Below are 15689 nucleotides of genomic sequence, written 5' to 3' on the forward strand. Positions count from 1 at the left end.
TGATACAACAGGTGTCTTAACATCTGTTAGTTTTGTGGTTTGAGGTGAGGAACTTTTGGAGATTTTAGGAGTTTGTTTAGTGGTTTTGGAAAATGTGGTTTTGGGTTGGCTGACCTTTCTGGTAGTCTTTCTTCTGTTTGAAGTACCCAGGTCTTCCTTAGCCATCAAAACTTTCTTCTCCTTTTCAAATCTTTTGGCACCCTTTTGTTCCATTCTCTCTTTTCTATCTGCTTTTTGTTCAGCAAAAGCATTGAGAGTCACATCAACCTTCTTTGTACCATCTGGCCTTGGAATTTCTACCACAGGTTTAGACTTTGGATCTGGTGGTAGATATAAACCTTCCTTTCCTTTCTTTCCTTTCTCCCCCTTTTTGGCATCATCAGGGTTTTCTACATAAACAACTGTAGGAGGAAAAGTACCAGTGGTTTGAATTAGATGAGCTTTGATGGCCTTTATGTCAACTTGAGTATCTTTATACCTAGCTTCCATCACATTTCTGAACATTTGTAGCTGAATTTCATGCTGTGATCATCATATTGTACAGCGGATGGAGCTTTTTGAGATTCTAACAACTGTTGCAGCATATTTTTTATATCTGCCACAGATGTTTCAATATTGTCTACTCTCTCCGTCAATTCTTTGTATTTTAAACCATCACCCAAGTTAATGGGATCATCTGATTTCCCACTAGCAGTGGTTGTATCAGCAGTTGGACCAGGAGAAGTTTCCACTTGTTCATCCACTGATGCCCCTTTTTCTTGGTACTGGGGACTTCCCTTTTCATTAACTATCTTGTTTAACACACCAGTGGGTAATTTAAACACACTAGTAGTAACTTTGATAGCATCAGAAATGGTTGCCTTCAAGGGAGACTTACTGATGAAACTACTGTCCAGGTATAAATTAGTGGATTCACTACCTGTAGTAGCTGCTCCACTTGAACTACTGACAGGAATTACTTGTAATTCCTGCAGTGTAACCTCCTCAGCTGTTGATGGGTTAGCAATGATAGAGGAATCAGGCTCAATCACTTGTTGGAGTATTTTCTCAGTGATAGGTTGTTGAGAAGAACTGATTTTTGTCTGATTCATATCCAATGCATTCAACAGAGGTAAGAAAGATGGTGGAATTTGTGAAGTGAGGATGGGTGTTGAAAGAGAATTTGCCCCGGGAGCAGGGCTGTGGAAGATGGATTCAAGTGGATCCAGAGTTTCATAATGTGGTATCCCCGTGTATACAACCTGATCCTTTTGTGAGGATGCAGGGGGAGTTTTAGGCTCAGGTTGAGATCTTTCTATCATCTGCTGTGAGGAAGTAGTAGCAGTGGTTATTGGTGACTTTTGTGTTGTCACAGGAGGTACTTATGGGATCTCATCTTCCAGAAGATTCTTTTTAGATGGGTTGGTAGGCTTTTTGGAAGTTTTCTTTTTGGGATTTTTGGTGGGTTTTGGTGGGGGTTTCACAACAGTGGTTGTGCTGCTGTGATCACCAGGAGCAGTGGGCTTAACAGCAGAAACCTGAGGAGCAGATGTGGACTCATCTAAAGTTAGCTCAGGTTCCTCTGTTTTTGTTTTCAAATCCTTTGACTCTGACATCCTTGTAAAGGTTTTAGAAGACAGACTGTTTATTTGACAAGGAGCACCTTGGATGAGCACTTGTGCACTATCCTTTGGTATCTTCTTTGTAGATAATAACTCAAAATCTAGGAAATAACAAAAAAATGGTTTCTTTTTGTCTTTTATATTATTAACATTTTTAACCATGTCATTAAATTTTTTTTGAGAATAATTAAAATCAGCTTCTGCCATGATAGCATATCCCAAGTATTGTATGTTTAATGGGATTTCATTGAAAGCTGTAGTTTTATTTGAAACACACATGAGCAGGGTATGAAATAAAAATTTCATGGGAGGTAGGAAATTCCCTTTTTGTAAAGTTGTTTTATCCATTTGTCCCCCATACCCCTTTTCGGTCAGATCTGTCTGGTACTCATTTTTAGGGAATGAATTATTACCTATGTGGTTGTTCATCTCAAAAACCTCAGAGATTGTTTGTGGTGTGATGGAAACAAGAATTTTTCCTACTTTAGATGTAATAGCCCAGGGCTTTTTGTCCTGAACTTCAACTTTTGCATTTTTCCAGAATTCACGTAGGGTTTCTTGATAGATTTGTGCGTTGAAAGTCAACAAAGTTTTGTACTTTGAAGAGGAAAGAGCATCAATAACGAAGTGAAGATCTGTGTTTTGACTTGTTTTCTCAAGGGTACACAGATAGTTATGAGGATTTTTTAGTGAAAGAGTCATGGTGATTCGAAGGTAGTTGCGAGAGGAGGAAGAAGATGAATGATTCGAAGGATTTTGATGGAAACTGCTTTTGAAAGAACTTTTGAAGTCGTTACGGCAGTGAAACCTCTAATTGGGTTTTAATCAGGGTTTTGTAAAGTGAAACAGTGAATGCTGACGTGGCAGCGGTTACAAAGATCTGACGGCTAAGTACTGTCCGCGTGACAACCTCTGATGAATAATGTATGACTGTTGTTTAGGAAACCACTGAGGATCAATATCAGTGGTTTACAGTGGTGGAAATGAAAACAGTGGCTGATTTTTAACTATCAGTGGAAAGCCATCAGTGATGCAAAACACTGATGTTTGACAACAGTGATTATCAATAAAAATGAGAGAACAGAGGTTGACTTTCAGCAGTGGATAGAATTCAACAGATCAGATGTTTGAACCAAAACAGTGTTTATGACAGACTTTTAAGGATTAATGAAAATTTTCATTTTTAACTATTTTAAGGATGGATTTTTTATTTTCTGAAAACATTTTAATGCTTTTTATTCATAGAAAAACAGGATTTTGCCTGTTATTCCATGTTAAGCATGCCAATTCTAGAGATCAAGCTTTCAAAGGTGGATGTGTCTAATGCTTTTGTTAGCACATCTGCCAGCTGATCCTTAGTATGAACACGATGCAGAGAAATCAAACCTTTTTCATAGCAATCCTTCACATAGTGATGTCTGATGTCAAGTGATGGTGGATAAATGAGATACTGAATTTTTGATGGTATATTTCAGCTGCTTGACTGTCCTGCATAAAATAGGTCTTTTGATCAATTATACCAAAATCCAATAACATATTTTGAAGTTACAAACAGTTGGAATGTTCAGCTTGCAGCAGCAATATAATCTTCTTTAATCAGTGGTTGTGGAAATGTCTGCTTGCTTGTGTTTAGTCAAAAACACTAAGCTTATTGCCTAGGCAATGACATCCTCCTGATGTAAGCTTCCACACTCTTGGTGTTGTAATTTTCTAGATAACATGAATGACAACCATGCTCCTAACATATGTTATGTTCTTTGAGGACCCACTTTTTGTCAGTTGGATCCTTGTCCTTTGGCTGTGGTACAAGTTTTTCAAACTTGTTGTCACTGAACTGATGAAGCGCCTCTTACATGACAGCTACCCAACTTTCTGTCTTTTAGTGCTCCATGGTACATGACTTGTTGATGGAATGGTAGAATGCCAATAAAAAGACAAATGTTTTAGGATTGACTTTTTGTAAGAATCCCTTTTCATTGATGTTGCCAACTGTTTGGTAAAGTGATTGAGTTTTAAGGAAGGTTGATGTTTAAAAGGTGAGGCTGCAGATGTTAATCATCTGAGCTAACATCTGTTGGTGACTTTGATGATCCAACATCTGTTTAAGATGGAGATGAAGGGATTTTAGATATAAGTTTGGCACACTGATGATTTTCATCGTTTTGATGGAATTTTATCAACAGTGGTTAGGAGTGAGGTAGTGGTAGAGGCTTAGAAGGCTACTTTGGTCAAGCATTGTTGGTGTATCAGTGGTTTGAGCTTCAACAGCTATTTTGTACATCTGTTGATGGTGATTGTAAGTTACATGCAGAATTAATTTCTTGACAAACACATTTTAGATGCAAGTTTAACAAATTAGCAGGGTTTACAGAAATTTTTAATGCAGAGAGTTCATTTGTTTTTGCATTCAATATTTTACAACACATCTACTCCATGTTTTAAACATTCTATAGATTTTAACAGTGGTTAAGTATCCCAGATGATGACCACAGTTTACTTTGACTACACATTTTGTGTTTTAATCTTTTGAGAATTTAGAGTAAAACATGAGCAGCCAAATATTTGAGGTTTGTTAACAATCAACATTTATTTCTGATTTAGACTTGAGTTTATAAATGAATTGACCCAAACTATAACACCATCTCCTTTTGACCCATTATCAAGGAATATATCACCCTAGGCAAAAATAGAAGGGTTCTACATCCTGACAGATGATTGAACTTTTACTATCTAAAACAAGTAAAAGTGCAAAGTATATGATTCTTAAAAAAATGAAGAATAATATATCCTGTTTTGTTTAAATAAACCTTTACAAAAAAATAAAGATTTTCTGGAAACAACATCAATTAGATCTGGTGTATTTTCAAAGTTAATGTAATCCTTAATTAGGTCAGAATCACTTCATTCTCAAGTTTAGGAAAATGGTCAGTGATTTGAACCAAATTTCATAACCACTGTTTGATACCATTACCTTGTCAGATTATTGTAACTATGAGGTAGCCTGTGCACAATAGTTTTGAAAGTCCTTTGTGAACCTTATTACCACGTGAAGAATCTTTGAAAATTTGGCCTAATCCTCTCTATTGATAATTATCTGGTGATACCTTTGTTACCTTAACTTCCCTGATACAGTGATTGTACATGGTTGCTTGATGACATATGTTTGACCAAAGATGTATGTTTATTTTTAGTTTTCCTTTTGTAGGACCCACCTGTGAACTCTTAAGTGTTATTAGATTTATACTCTTTGCTTTTGATTTCAAATGTTTTGAGATAAACACACTTTTGAGTTTTTGTAATTTTTCTTCTTTCCCCTTTTACCCTTTCCATAGATAAGTATTTGAAACTTTCACTGGGAGGTTTTTAAGGAAGGAATACTCAATCCAAAATCATTTCCAACAATGTTTTGAGAGATTTGGTCATTTTTGTACATGCTTATGCCAAATTTCACATTACTCATGATCTGGTTTTCTAAACATCAAACATATAACCTTTGTAGGATTTCACCCTTATTCTCACAAGAGATTTGGGTTAATTTCAAACTCTTTACAACACTGATATTTCACTACCATAGTTTTGAGTTGATCCATGGTTATGTCTGAAGCATATTTTTTGAGACTACTTATTTTCATCTTAATTTTAAACAATTTTGTTTTTAACTTTTTAAGGTTTTTCAAAATTGTTGTTCACATATAAGATCTCGTTCCTAAGGTTTTGTTCATCTCTCATATGTTACCAAGGGCATAAATGCCATTTTTTGAACATAGGTCTTTAATGACTTGAGATAAACCCTTAGCAGCAGCCAATCATGGAACCAACATAGTTTTCATCATAAACACTGAAGTATAATAAATCTGCGAATGACTATACCCAATCCGAAATTATTAAATATTATTAAATTTAACAATTATCGGTGGTTTATATAAAATTATTGGTGTTACGTGAATCCTATGTGATAGATAACCTCTTGGTTGTTTTACAAAAGTTTTCGAATAATCAACTTTGAACATGATTACCCTTTACTTTTGTTTTTCAACAAATACGATCAACCTTAGTATCAATGAATTTTGAGCTGAATTGTTATGTCAAATTTATTGTTAGATCGAATTTGACTGTCCTTGCTCTGATACCAATTGTTAGGATCTTAGGCTGTCATGATTGTGTTTGTTTGATAATAATGAACAAATGAAAGGGATAGATCAGAGATTAAATGCAGCGGAAACATAAACAAACTTTGTAACACAATCAAGGAGCAACAGTTTTCAATAAGCACATGTTTTTCATTAGTCATAAGATTACAAACAAATGATTACATACATGCTCACATACTAAACTCCCCCTCAGCCTGAGCTCAATGGTTGATCATACAAGATGAATGGATTGGAGGAGAAAACTCGCTCGAATAGAATAGAACAGTACAAATTGTTCTATTTATAGTACAGATCAAACCACTGAGAATCAAAGCTGACGTCACCTAGACGGTGACATCTAACAAACTAACAAACTCTAAACACTAATATGATAAGTACTGTTACATATAAACACTGTTAACATAAACACTGATGTATAATCTGCTGTCGAAGCTGAACCATTGTTGTTGCTAGACAGTGGTTTACCAATGGTGGATCAGGCCTTTGGTTCATCAGTGCTTGTCTTCAACAGAGCTTTGGTCTTTATCAGTGCTTTGATGCTAACAGTGGATAGTATTCATCAGTCTTTACAAGCAGCAGTTGTTAGGCAGATCAGTGCTTAGCTTTATAAGTCTGTTATAACCACCGTCATTGGAGGGAACTTAGTTGGATAGTGCTTATTATGGATCAACTGTTGGGATCCAGTTTTGGCTTTCCATATCATCTGTTCTTCAGGGTCTGATCACTAGGTCCAACAGTTCTGTCTCGTGTTGTATGGCTAATGTGATTTGGGTTATCTTACTAACACGTGTGCATTGTTTAATTTTTAATAGATAATAACCAGGAGAAACACCAAGAAGCTATAGTATTATCTAAGTCAACAATGTGAGTTCATTCTCTTTTTCTCACTATTTGTGAGTACATTCTCTTTTTGTAAATCTTTTTGTGAGTCAAATTGTTTTACCAAAACCTTAATTGTTTTAAAATTATACTTAACAGTGATTGAGTCTATGTATTCTACAATTACTGCCGGTATGTTGGGGTTTTGTATACATTACTTTAATTCGTTACTATTGGACAAAGAGTTAGCCAATGAGTAACATGATCACAAGTTAGGTGTTGACAGTACTGAATGAGTAATTGGGTAGATATAAACATTGTAATCGCTCTCAATACTGTAAAGTTATAAAACTGTTTTGATTAAACCAGAATGCACTCGCCAGTATTTCTTGCTGATAAAATCTTTTTAAAACGCATTTCAGGTAACTTAATGTGAAGCTAATAGAAGCCAGCTGGAGAGCACCGAAGGCTTAAAGATGTGGCTATAAAAGTTACCTAAATAAAAAGGGAATTTTATTGTCAATAAATTAGGGTTTATCCCCACAAATGTATTGTAATGAAAACTTGGGTTTTATCCCATTTAATTATATAAAAAGTTTGGTGTTTTAAACTCTGATAAATATTTCCTAACTACGGTCCTGATGTCTCATTTCCACTGCCAAATTATTAAACACCGATACCACCGGCTCTGTGATGGCTCGCGACCGCCCGCTTCCGGGGCAGGGGTCAGGGGCTGCGACAGCTTTCGATCACGATTACACGTTGTTTTATGAGGAAAGGAAGATTGGGAGTCTTTTTGGGGGTGTGTCTGGAGTCCATTGAAGAGGAAGAAGGAGAAGATGAAAATGAAGTGAAGAAGAAGTGGATTTTTATTAATAAATAAAAAATTGTTTTAATTTAAAAGTAAAAGACTTAAATACCCTCATGTGCAAGGCATGTGAGTCCATTTAAATGATTTTTTTGACGTGGTAAGTGCTAAAGGTTATAGGGTGTAATAAAACATGAACATAAAGGTTGGTTTTTGCCGATTTCACAGTGAAAGGTATAAAGTTCAGTTTGAGGCAAACATAAAGGTTGTTTTCTGCAATTTTATCTTTTGTTTATTATCATTGTGTCTTTTCTATATTTGCGTCATTGTGTCATTTTTGCGACTCATACAAGACCCCCCTTGTTCGACCGCCCCCATGGGACCCCCCTGGCCACTTGGTTAAATATCTAGATATTTACCAAGTCTTGCAAGTGGTGAACTTGATGATTGAATAACACCTTATGAACTTAGCTTTACTAGATCATTTCTAACACTTTTACACCATAATTTTCACACACAAATCCTCCCACCTTCACCTCCATTTTCGGCCAAGAACACCCAAAACTCATCTTCATTTTCAAGCCTTTCCAAGATGATCAAGAAGCATTTCCATGGAACTTGAGAAGATCTAAGGCACCCCTAAGTTGAAGCACCCATTTTCTCACACTTTGGAGCTTTCAACCATCAAGATCTTCATCTTCTTTGCTTTTCATTTTCATCAGGATCATCCCTAGCCACAAGAGCTAGAAGTGAGCATTCTAATCTCTTTTTCAAGCTTGTTTATGTATATATTGCTTATAAACAAGTTATATCTAGAACAATCATACAAAATAAAGATGAAAAAACATAAAAGCAAACTAGAAATCATAATATATAAGATTGTTTATATTGTGATATGAAGCTTGTTATTTGCTTATTTGGTCTAGTTATGATGAACTTCATATGAAAACTTGTTAGATGATGTTTAAAAACATAATCTAACAAGTGTACATGAAAGTATTAAAAGGGTTATGTTAAACATGATGTTTAATGGATGATCATAATATTTGATGTTGTTAAAGTGTATAAAGTTTTTCACTAAAAATAATGCTTTTTGAAAGATTTATAAAAGTAACATACAAGATAGGTTTTGTATAAAACTTTGGCAAAACTAGAAGTAAAGTTTTTGCGACTCATTGTGTCTTTTTTTCCTCGACATTGTGTTATATATTTCGGCATTGTGTTATATTTTGCTCGACATTGTGTAATCTTGTGCGCTCCATTGTGTCTTTGTACACTTCTTATTTTTTGGAGTCTTTGTAGAATAATCTAACCCTGGTATTTATAACCTTGGTTTTAAAAAGCAAGAGGCGCACAAAAGCCACGGGGTCTAAAACCGAGGCGCGAAGCGCAAAACGCAAAAGCAGCGGACTTTTCGTACCCAAGGCGCAAAGTGATTATATAACTTTTTACATATATATCCATCCCATAGGTTTTTAGCATCCCTTATTCATAATATAGCTATAAATAAGGTTTATATATGATTTTACATATAAGTATAAGCCAAAAAACCTATTGTACAGCAGTTTGATGCTTAAAAACAGTATAAAAACACCCTATGTACATGAGGCGCGCGCCTCAGGCCTGAAAAACCTTCAAAATTTATGCTTTTTGTAAAAAGCGCGCCTCAGGCTACCTAAGGCGCCAAGGCTTGCGCCTTGATGCGCCTCAGACTACCTAAGGCGCCAAGGCTTGCGCCTTGATGCGCCTCGCGCCTAGGCGCGCTTTTTAAAACCCAGTTTATAACATAATTTTAATTTTTTATTATTTCTCTTAACTATCATTTTTACAAAATTTTGAATATATTACTGTTAAGAATTTTCTGTTTTTTAAAAAGGTGTGTATTATTTGCGAATGTCAGAAGGTCTAGCATACATTGTTTTAATCGGGTCCGCGAGAGAGCCGTCTCGCATAATAGATCTCCAATTTAAAACTCTGAACACCCAAATTCGAACCCGAGACCCGGTGAAAAAAAAAAACTCACTCTATAAGTGGAAGAGTAAACTGCTAAAATCATCCCTGAGGTTTGACTCAAATTTCTAGATCAGTCCAAAATAAACTTTTTTTGCTAAAACAGTCCCTGAGCCTAGTTTCTGTTGCTATTTCAGTCCAATAAATTAACACCATTAGAATCTTCGTTAATGAATGGGTAAAACTGCTAAATTTGTCCCTGAGGTTTGATTCAAGTTGCTAGATCAGTCCAAAATCAAGTTTTTTGAATTTGTTAATTATAAACTTATTTAGGTATATAATTTTTCTAGACTTGCATTAATTTTTTGAATTTATTAATTATAAACTTATGTAGATTATAAACTTATTTAGGTATATAATTTTTCTAGACTTGCATTAATTTTTTGAATTTGTTAATTATAAACTTATGTAGATTATAAACTTATTTAGGTATATAAATCATTAATATCACAAGATTATAAACTTATTTAAGGCGGGTCAAGTTATATTTATGTTCGTTGAATAAATCATTAATATCACAAGAGAAAAAAATGGTAAATGACAGGTTCTTAATGCATCAATACTTGTACCAAATGCGTTATATATTTTCTTAAATGTCTTAAAATTTAAGATAAATTACAAGTCTACCCTAAATATATAATTTAAATTTGTGTTTAGTTATAAAAATATAAACAGAATGTAGCTCTTTTGGAGAGCGCAATTTTATTTGACCTGTCTTAAACACTAGTTCGACCCGAACCCGTTTTGACTCAAACCAAAATAATCTTTTTTATGAGACTTTTTCTGGCACGACATGTTGTCCGATCTCACCTGAATGATAAGTATTATTAAATAAGAAACCACTTAATTAAGTAGAAAAAATGAATAAAAGAACTTTATAATACAAATATTAAATTAAAATAATTGATAAATATTAAACATTAAATATTACGATTTAAATAAAAACAAATAAAAATTATGTTAATTTCTTAATATTTAAATTTACATATAATGTTTGTATTTTTCATAACTAAATATTGTTTAAATTAACTGTTGTCTTATTTAAATCCTTAAATAAATACTAAATATTTACATGGTAACAACAACAACAACAAGAACATCAAAATAAAATCAGTATTTAAGGCTGGGCCGGTTAAATTACGCTCTTCAAAAAAGCTACATTTATATTTTTAAAACTAATTTTATTTAAATTAAATTAAGTATTATCTTATTTAAATACTTAAGTATATACTTAGTAAACATTTAATGATAATAATAATAATAATAATAATAATAATAATAATAATAATAATCAAAATAACTAACAAATAATTTTTCAAAATAACTAACAAAAGGATTTTTTCTCTTGTGATATTAATGATTTATATACCTATATAAGTTTATAATCTAAATAAGTTTATAATTAACAAATTCAAAAAATTAATGCAAGTCTAGAAAAATTATATACCTAAATAAGTTTATAATCTAAATAAGTTTATAATTAAAAAATTCAAAAAATTAATGCAAATCTAGAAAAATTATATACCTAAATAAGTTTATAATTAATAAATTCAAAAAACTTGATTTTGGACTGATCTAGCAACTTGAATCAGACCTCAGGGACGAATTTAGCAGTTTTACCCATTCATTAACGGAGGTTCTAACGTTGTTAATTTGTTGGACTGAAATAGCAACAGAAACTAGGCTTAGGGACTGTTTTAGCATAAAAAGTTGATTTTGAACTGATCTAGCAATTTGAGTCAAAACACAGGGACGATTTTAGCAGTTTACTCTAAGTGGAACTGTGGAAAAGAACTCACTGTATAAGTGGAACTTAAATTAGATTTTCAAGAAAAAAAAAAAGGGTATTTTCTCTAAGATTTTCCAAAACAACCTACAATAACAATTAGATTTTTCTCTCAGATTTTCCAAAACAACCTACAAAAAAAAAGTTATCTCGTCTCTAATAGTAAAAAAAAAAAGTAAAAAAAGGAATGACATTATGCGTCAAAATCACGCATCACATGCGCTCCGGTAAAAAATATGTGTGCACTCATTCACATATTTCAGCCCTCATACTTCCGTAATCGTACAAACACCCCCTCATCTTACACACAATATATATACCCTCAAAACCCTCACATCACCACTTTCTCTCCATTTGCATAAACTTTCTCGCCGCCGTAACCTAGCGGTGATCTGCCGTTCTCCGGTCGTACTCCGACCAATCTATCCCTATCTACTACCCTACCCTCTCCTCCTTCTATATCCATTTCAAAAACAAAACAAATATCAATCATCCACAAAAAAGCCCAAAAAAATCCTAGGGTTTCTGCTGTTTCGACTCGAATTTATCTAATTTCCCTTCTATATATCAATAAGAAGGGGAGAGGGAGGCTACAAAAGCAAAAAAAAAGTGAAAAATTTCGAAAAAAAGGAAAATCTGTTAGGGTTTTGAGATGGCGGCGCAGGTTAGTCAAGCTCAGGCGGTTAACGGTGGTGGTGGTGCTCAGCAGGTTGTGACGGTGTCGTTGTATGTGGGGGATTTGGATTTGAGTGTTACGGATTCGCAGTTGTATGATTTGTTTAATCAGATAGGGCAGGTGGTTTCGGTTAGGGTTTGTAGGGATTTGTCTACTCGACGCTCTCTTGGTTATGCTTACGTCAACTATGTCAATCCACAAGATGGTTAGTTAGTTAGTTCAGTTATTTGCTAATGTGTTTTATTGTTTATTTGGTATTGATTGAATTTATGTTGGTGATGATATATGTTTGTGTTTTGTGGCTGAATATGAAATTAAGTTGTCATTTGATAGCTGTTTGTGTAAAAAATTGTTAATGTTTAAGCCTTGTATGTGTCTATATGATGTGTTACCTGTCCCTAATTTTAACGTTATTTTACTAATTTCGTGAAAATAACGTTAAAAGAGGGGATGGTTAATCATGCATCATGTGGTGGCGTTCATAGCCGAAAGACAAGGGGGTACATGCACTAATCGGCAGTTGTCTCAATTGCTGAGTGTTATGTGCCTTATGTCCAAGGCTTGATTGAAAACTACTATCGAGCCTGGGGTCTCACTGGAAGCAGTCTCTCTATTCCTACGGGTAGAGGTAAGGCTGTCTACATCTTACCTTCCTCAGACCCTACTTTAGGTTTGCTATTGGTGGGATTTACCAAGTATGATGATGATGATGATATTGATTTTGATTATCATCACTGTGGTTAAATGATTGTGTTTTTTTTTAATCTTTTAAACTGTATTTTTGTAAAATGTTAGTTACTAATTTGTTAAAATTATTTGAATCTTGAGTTCATGTTCTTCAGTCTCACTGATTTACTAAAGGGTGTTGTTTGTTTATAACAAAGATGTGTTTTAATTAGCTTGATATGTTAAATTGCGAATACTATTTTATTGTTAAAATAACTTACTTCTTTTGTTATGCTAATGACAGCTGCAAGAGCTATTGAGGTGCTGAACTTCACGCCTGTTAATGGGAAGTCGATCAGGATTATGTATTCTCATCGCGATCCCAGTGTGCGCAAAAGTGGTTCTGGAAATATTTTTATCAAGGTACCTGAACATTAGTATTCGTCTTAGTATGTTGTAAATTGTATTTGTATTATTTACTAATTAACCGTAATGATACAGAATTTGGACAAGGCAATTGACCAAAAGGCACTACACGATACCTTTTCCACATTCGGGAATATTCTCTCTTGCAAGATAGCTACCGATTCAACCGGTCAGTCAAAGGGCTACGGGTTTGTGCAGTACGACAGTGAGGAATCCGCACAACAAGCTATTGAGAAACTCAACGGCATGCTTCTGAACGACAAACAAGTGTACGTGGGTCCCTTCTTGCGCAAGCAAGAAAGAGAACAGGCTGTTGACAAGGCCAAATTCACTAACGTCTTTGTTAAAAACCTTTCTGAATCAACAACTGATGACGATTTAACCAAGGCGTTCAGTGAATATGGAACAATCACGAGTGCTGTTGTAATGAAGGATGCAGATGGGAAGTCGAAAGGTTTTGGTTTCGTTAACTTTGAGAATGCTGATGATGCTGCAAAAGCGGTAGAGGGTCTTAACGGGCAGAAGTTTGATGAGAAAGAATGGTATGTTGGAAAAGCGCAAAAAAAGACTGATAGGGAACAGGAACTAAAACAAAAGTTTGAGCAAAACATGAAAGAAGCGGTAGACAAATCACAGGGGCTTAACCTGTATATTAAGAATTTAGATGATACTGTATCCGATGAAACTCTCAGGGAACTGTTTGCACCTTTTGGTACCATTACTTCTTGCAAGGTTTGTTATCAATATAACAATAATAACATCTGATATTTGTACGTAAAGCAAGCTCTTGAACTGTGAATTTATTTTATTTTGAATTTTTTTTATGAGCAGGTCATGCGAGATCCTAATGGAGCTAGCAAAGGATCCGGTTTTGTTTCATTCTCGACTTCTGAAGAAGCTTCGAAAGCAGTAAGCTGACATGTTTTCATTTATCATGATTGCGTTAAATGAATAAATTCATAATTTTTATATGTAATTGGTTAACTTGTCATCTGTTTTCGTAGCTTTCTGAGATGAACAGCAAGATGGTTGCTAGCAAGCCTCTGTATGTTGCACTCGCACAACGCAAAGAAGACAGAAGGGCACGATTGCAGGTTTGTTTATAATTTTGTTTTTTTATTTGTTTTGTTTGCTAGTGAGTTTTACAGTGGCACATCGTTAGTTTTATGTTATTACCAGAGGCGGATAACGAGATAAAGAACAAAAATGATATGTATATTTTGTCCATGTAGGCACAGTTTTCGCAAATGCGCCCAATTGCAATGGGACCCGCTGGAGCTCCTCGCATGCCAATGTTCCCACCTGGTGGTCACGGTCTTGGTCAACAAATGTTTTATGGTCAAGCTCAACCTACCTTCATCCCGCCACAAGTAACAATCTCAATTTTATCATTTGTCAACACTTAAAATAAAGATTCTAATAATTACTTGTATATAATTTTTGGTAATGCTTGTACAGCCTGGTTTTGGGTACCAGCAGCAACTTGTTCCAGGTATGAGGCCGGGTGGGGGCCCATTGCCAAACTTTTTCATGCCAATGGTTCCGCCAGGTCAGCAGGGACCGCGTCCAGGGGGAAGGCGTGTTGGTGTTCCCGGTCAGCAGAATCAGCAACAGCCAGTTCCTCTTATGCAGCCACAGGTTTGTTGTACTTATCCCTTGCTATGTTTTATTGAATGTTGAAATTACAAGACGTATAATAAATGTCTTTGTGGGAATGACAGATGATGCCACGTGGGCGGGTGTATCGTTACCCGCCTGGGCGCAACATTGGTGATATGGGTTCTGTTCCATATGATGTTGGGAACGCGATGCAGTTGCGTGATGCTGGTGGAATCCCGTCGCAGCCAATTCCGATTGGTGCCTTAGCTTCTGCACTTGCAAATGCTTCCCCAACAGAGCAAAGAACCGTAAGCCCTTGAGAATATAACAATCTTAATAATATTATGTTTTGGATATACATGTGACATGTATATATGTTGTAGATGTTGGGTGAGAATCTGTACCCACTAGTGGAACAGCTGGAACCAGAGTCAGCAGCAAAGGTAACTGGAATGCTTTTGGAGATGGATCAGACGGAGGTTCTTCACTTGCTGGAATCACCGGAAGCATTGAAGGCGAAGGTTGCAGAGGCAATGGAGGTCCTCAAGAGTGTGTCTCAGCAGCAGGGCAGCCCTGCTGATCAACTTGCTGCTTTGTCTTTGAATGACGGCATTGTTTCCTAAATTTTAAGCTTATCAAGGTGTGTGGTTACTCAGATTATGCTGCTGGGGTTTTGGTTTTAGTTGGATTATGTGGTTTTGAAGATTGTTGAACTATGTTTTACTGTTATGTTTCGTTTGAAACCATTACTTATTTCATGTGCGACTTTGTTACTGTCTTCTTGCATTTTCATTTCATTTGTGTTGGTCTTTGGAGTTGTTTTCACTGGTGGATAGGGCTGTAAACGAACTGAATGTTCAGCGAACAGTTCGTGAACCGTTCGGCGGGAAGTTCGTTTACGTTCGTTCGTTTAACAAACGAACGAACATGAACAAGAAATTCCGTTCGATTAGTTAAATGAACGAACATGAACAAAGGTCTCTTTCGTTCAGTTGTGTTCGTGAACGTTCGGTAAGGTGTTCGTGAACATTCGTTCATTTGCGTTCGTTTATGTTCGTATGTTCGTGTTTTAATTAAAGATTTTTATACTTTCATATATTTTATCTATACTTTTTATACTATTAAACTTTTATTTATATCATTACCT

The 15689-nt window shown here is 35.1% G+C and overlaps 1 protein-coding gene across 1 annotated transcript; it reads left to right on the forward strand.

The window, feature by feature from the left end:
* Positions 1-11462: 11462 nt before the first annotated feature.
* LOC110885650 (polyadenylate-binding protein 2) lies at positions 11463-15321 on the forward strand. Its single transcript, XM_022133351.2, has 9 exons — positions 11463-12056; positions 12822-12940; positions 13019-13675; positions 13775-13852; positions 13948-14037; positions 14176-14313; positions 14402-14581; positions 14665-14850; positions 14926-15321. The coding sequence occupies exons 1-9, from the start codon at positions 11828-11830 to the stop codon at positions 15163-15165; spliced, it is 1917 nt and encodes a 638-aa protein (XP_021989043.1). The 5' UTR covers positions 11463-11827; the 3' UTR covers positions 15166-15321.
* The last annotated feature ends 368 nt before the right edge of the window (positions 15322-15689 follow it).

This window comes from Helianthus annuus, chromosome 10 (assembly GCF_002127325.2).
Source record: "Helianthus annuus cultivar XRQ/B chromosome 10, HanXRQr2.0-SUNRISE, whole genome shotgun sequence".
Taxonomy (NCBI): Eukaryota; Viridiplantae; Streptophyta; class Magnoliopsida; order Asterales; family Asteraceae; genus Helianthus; species Helianthus annuus.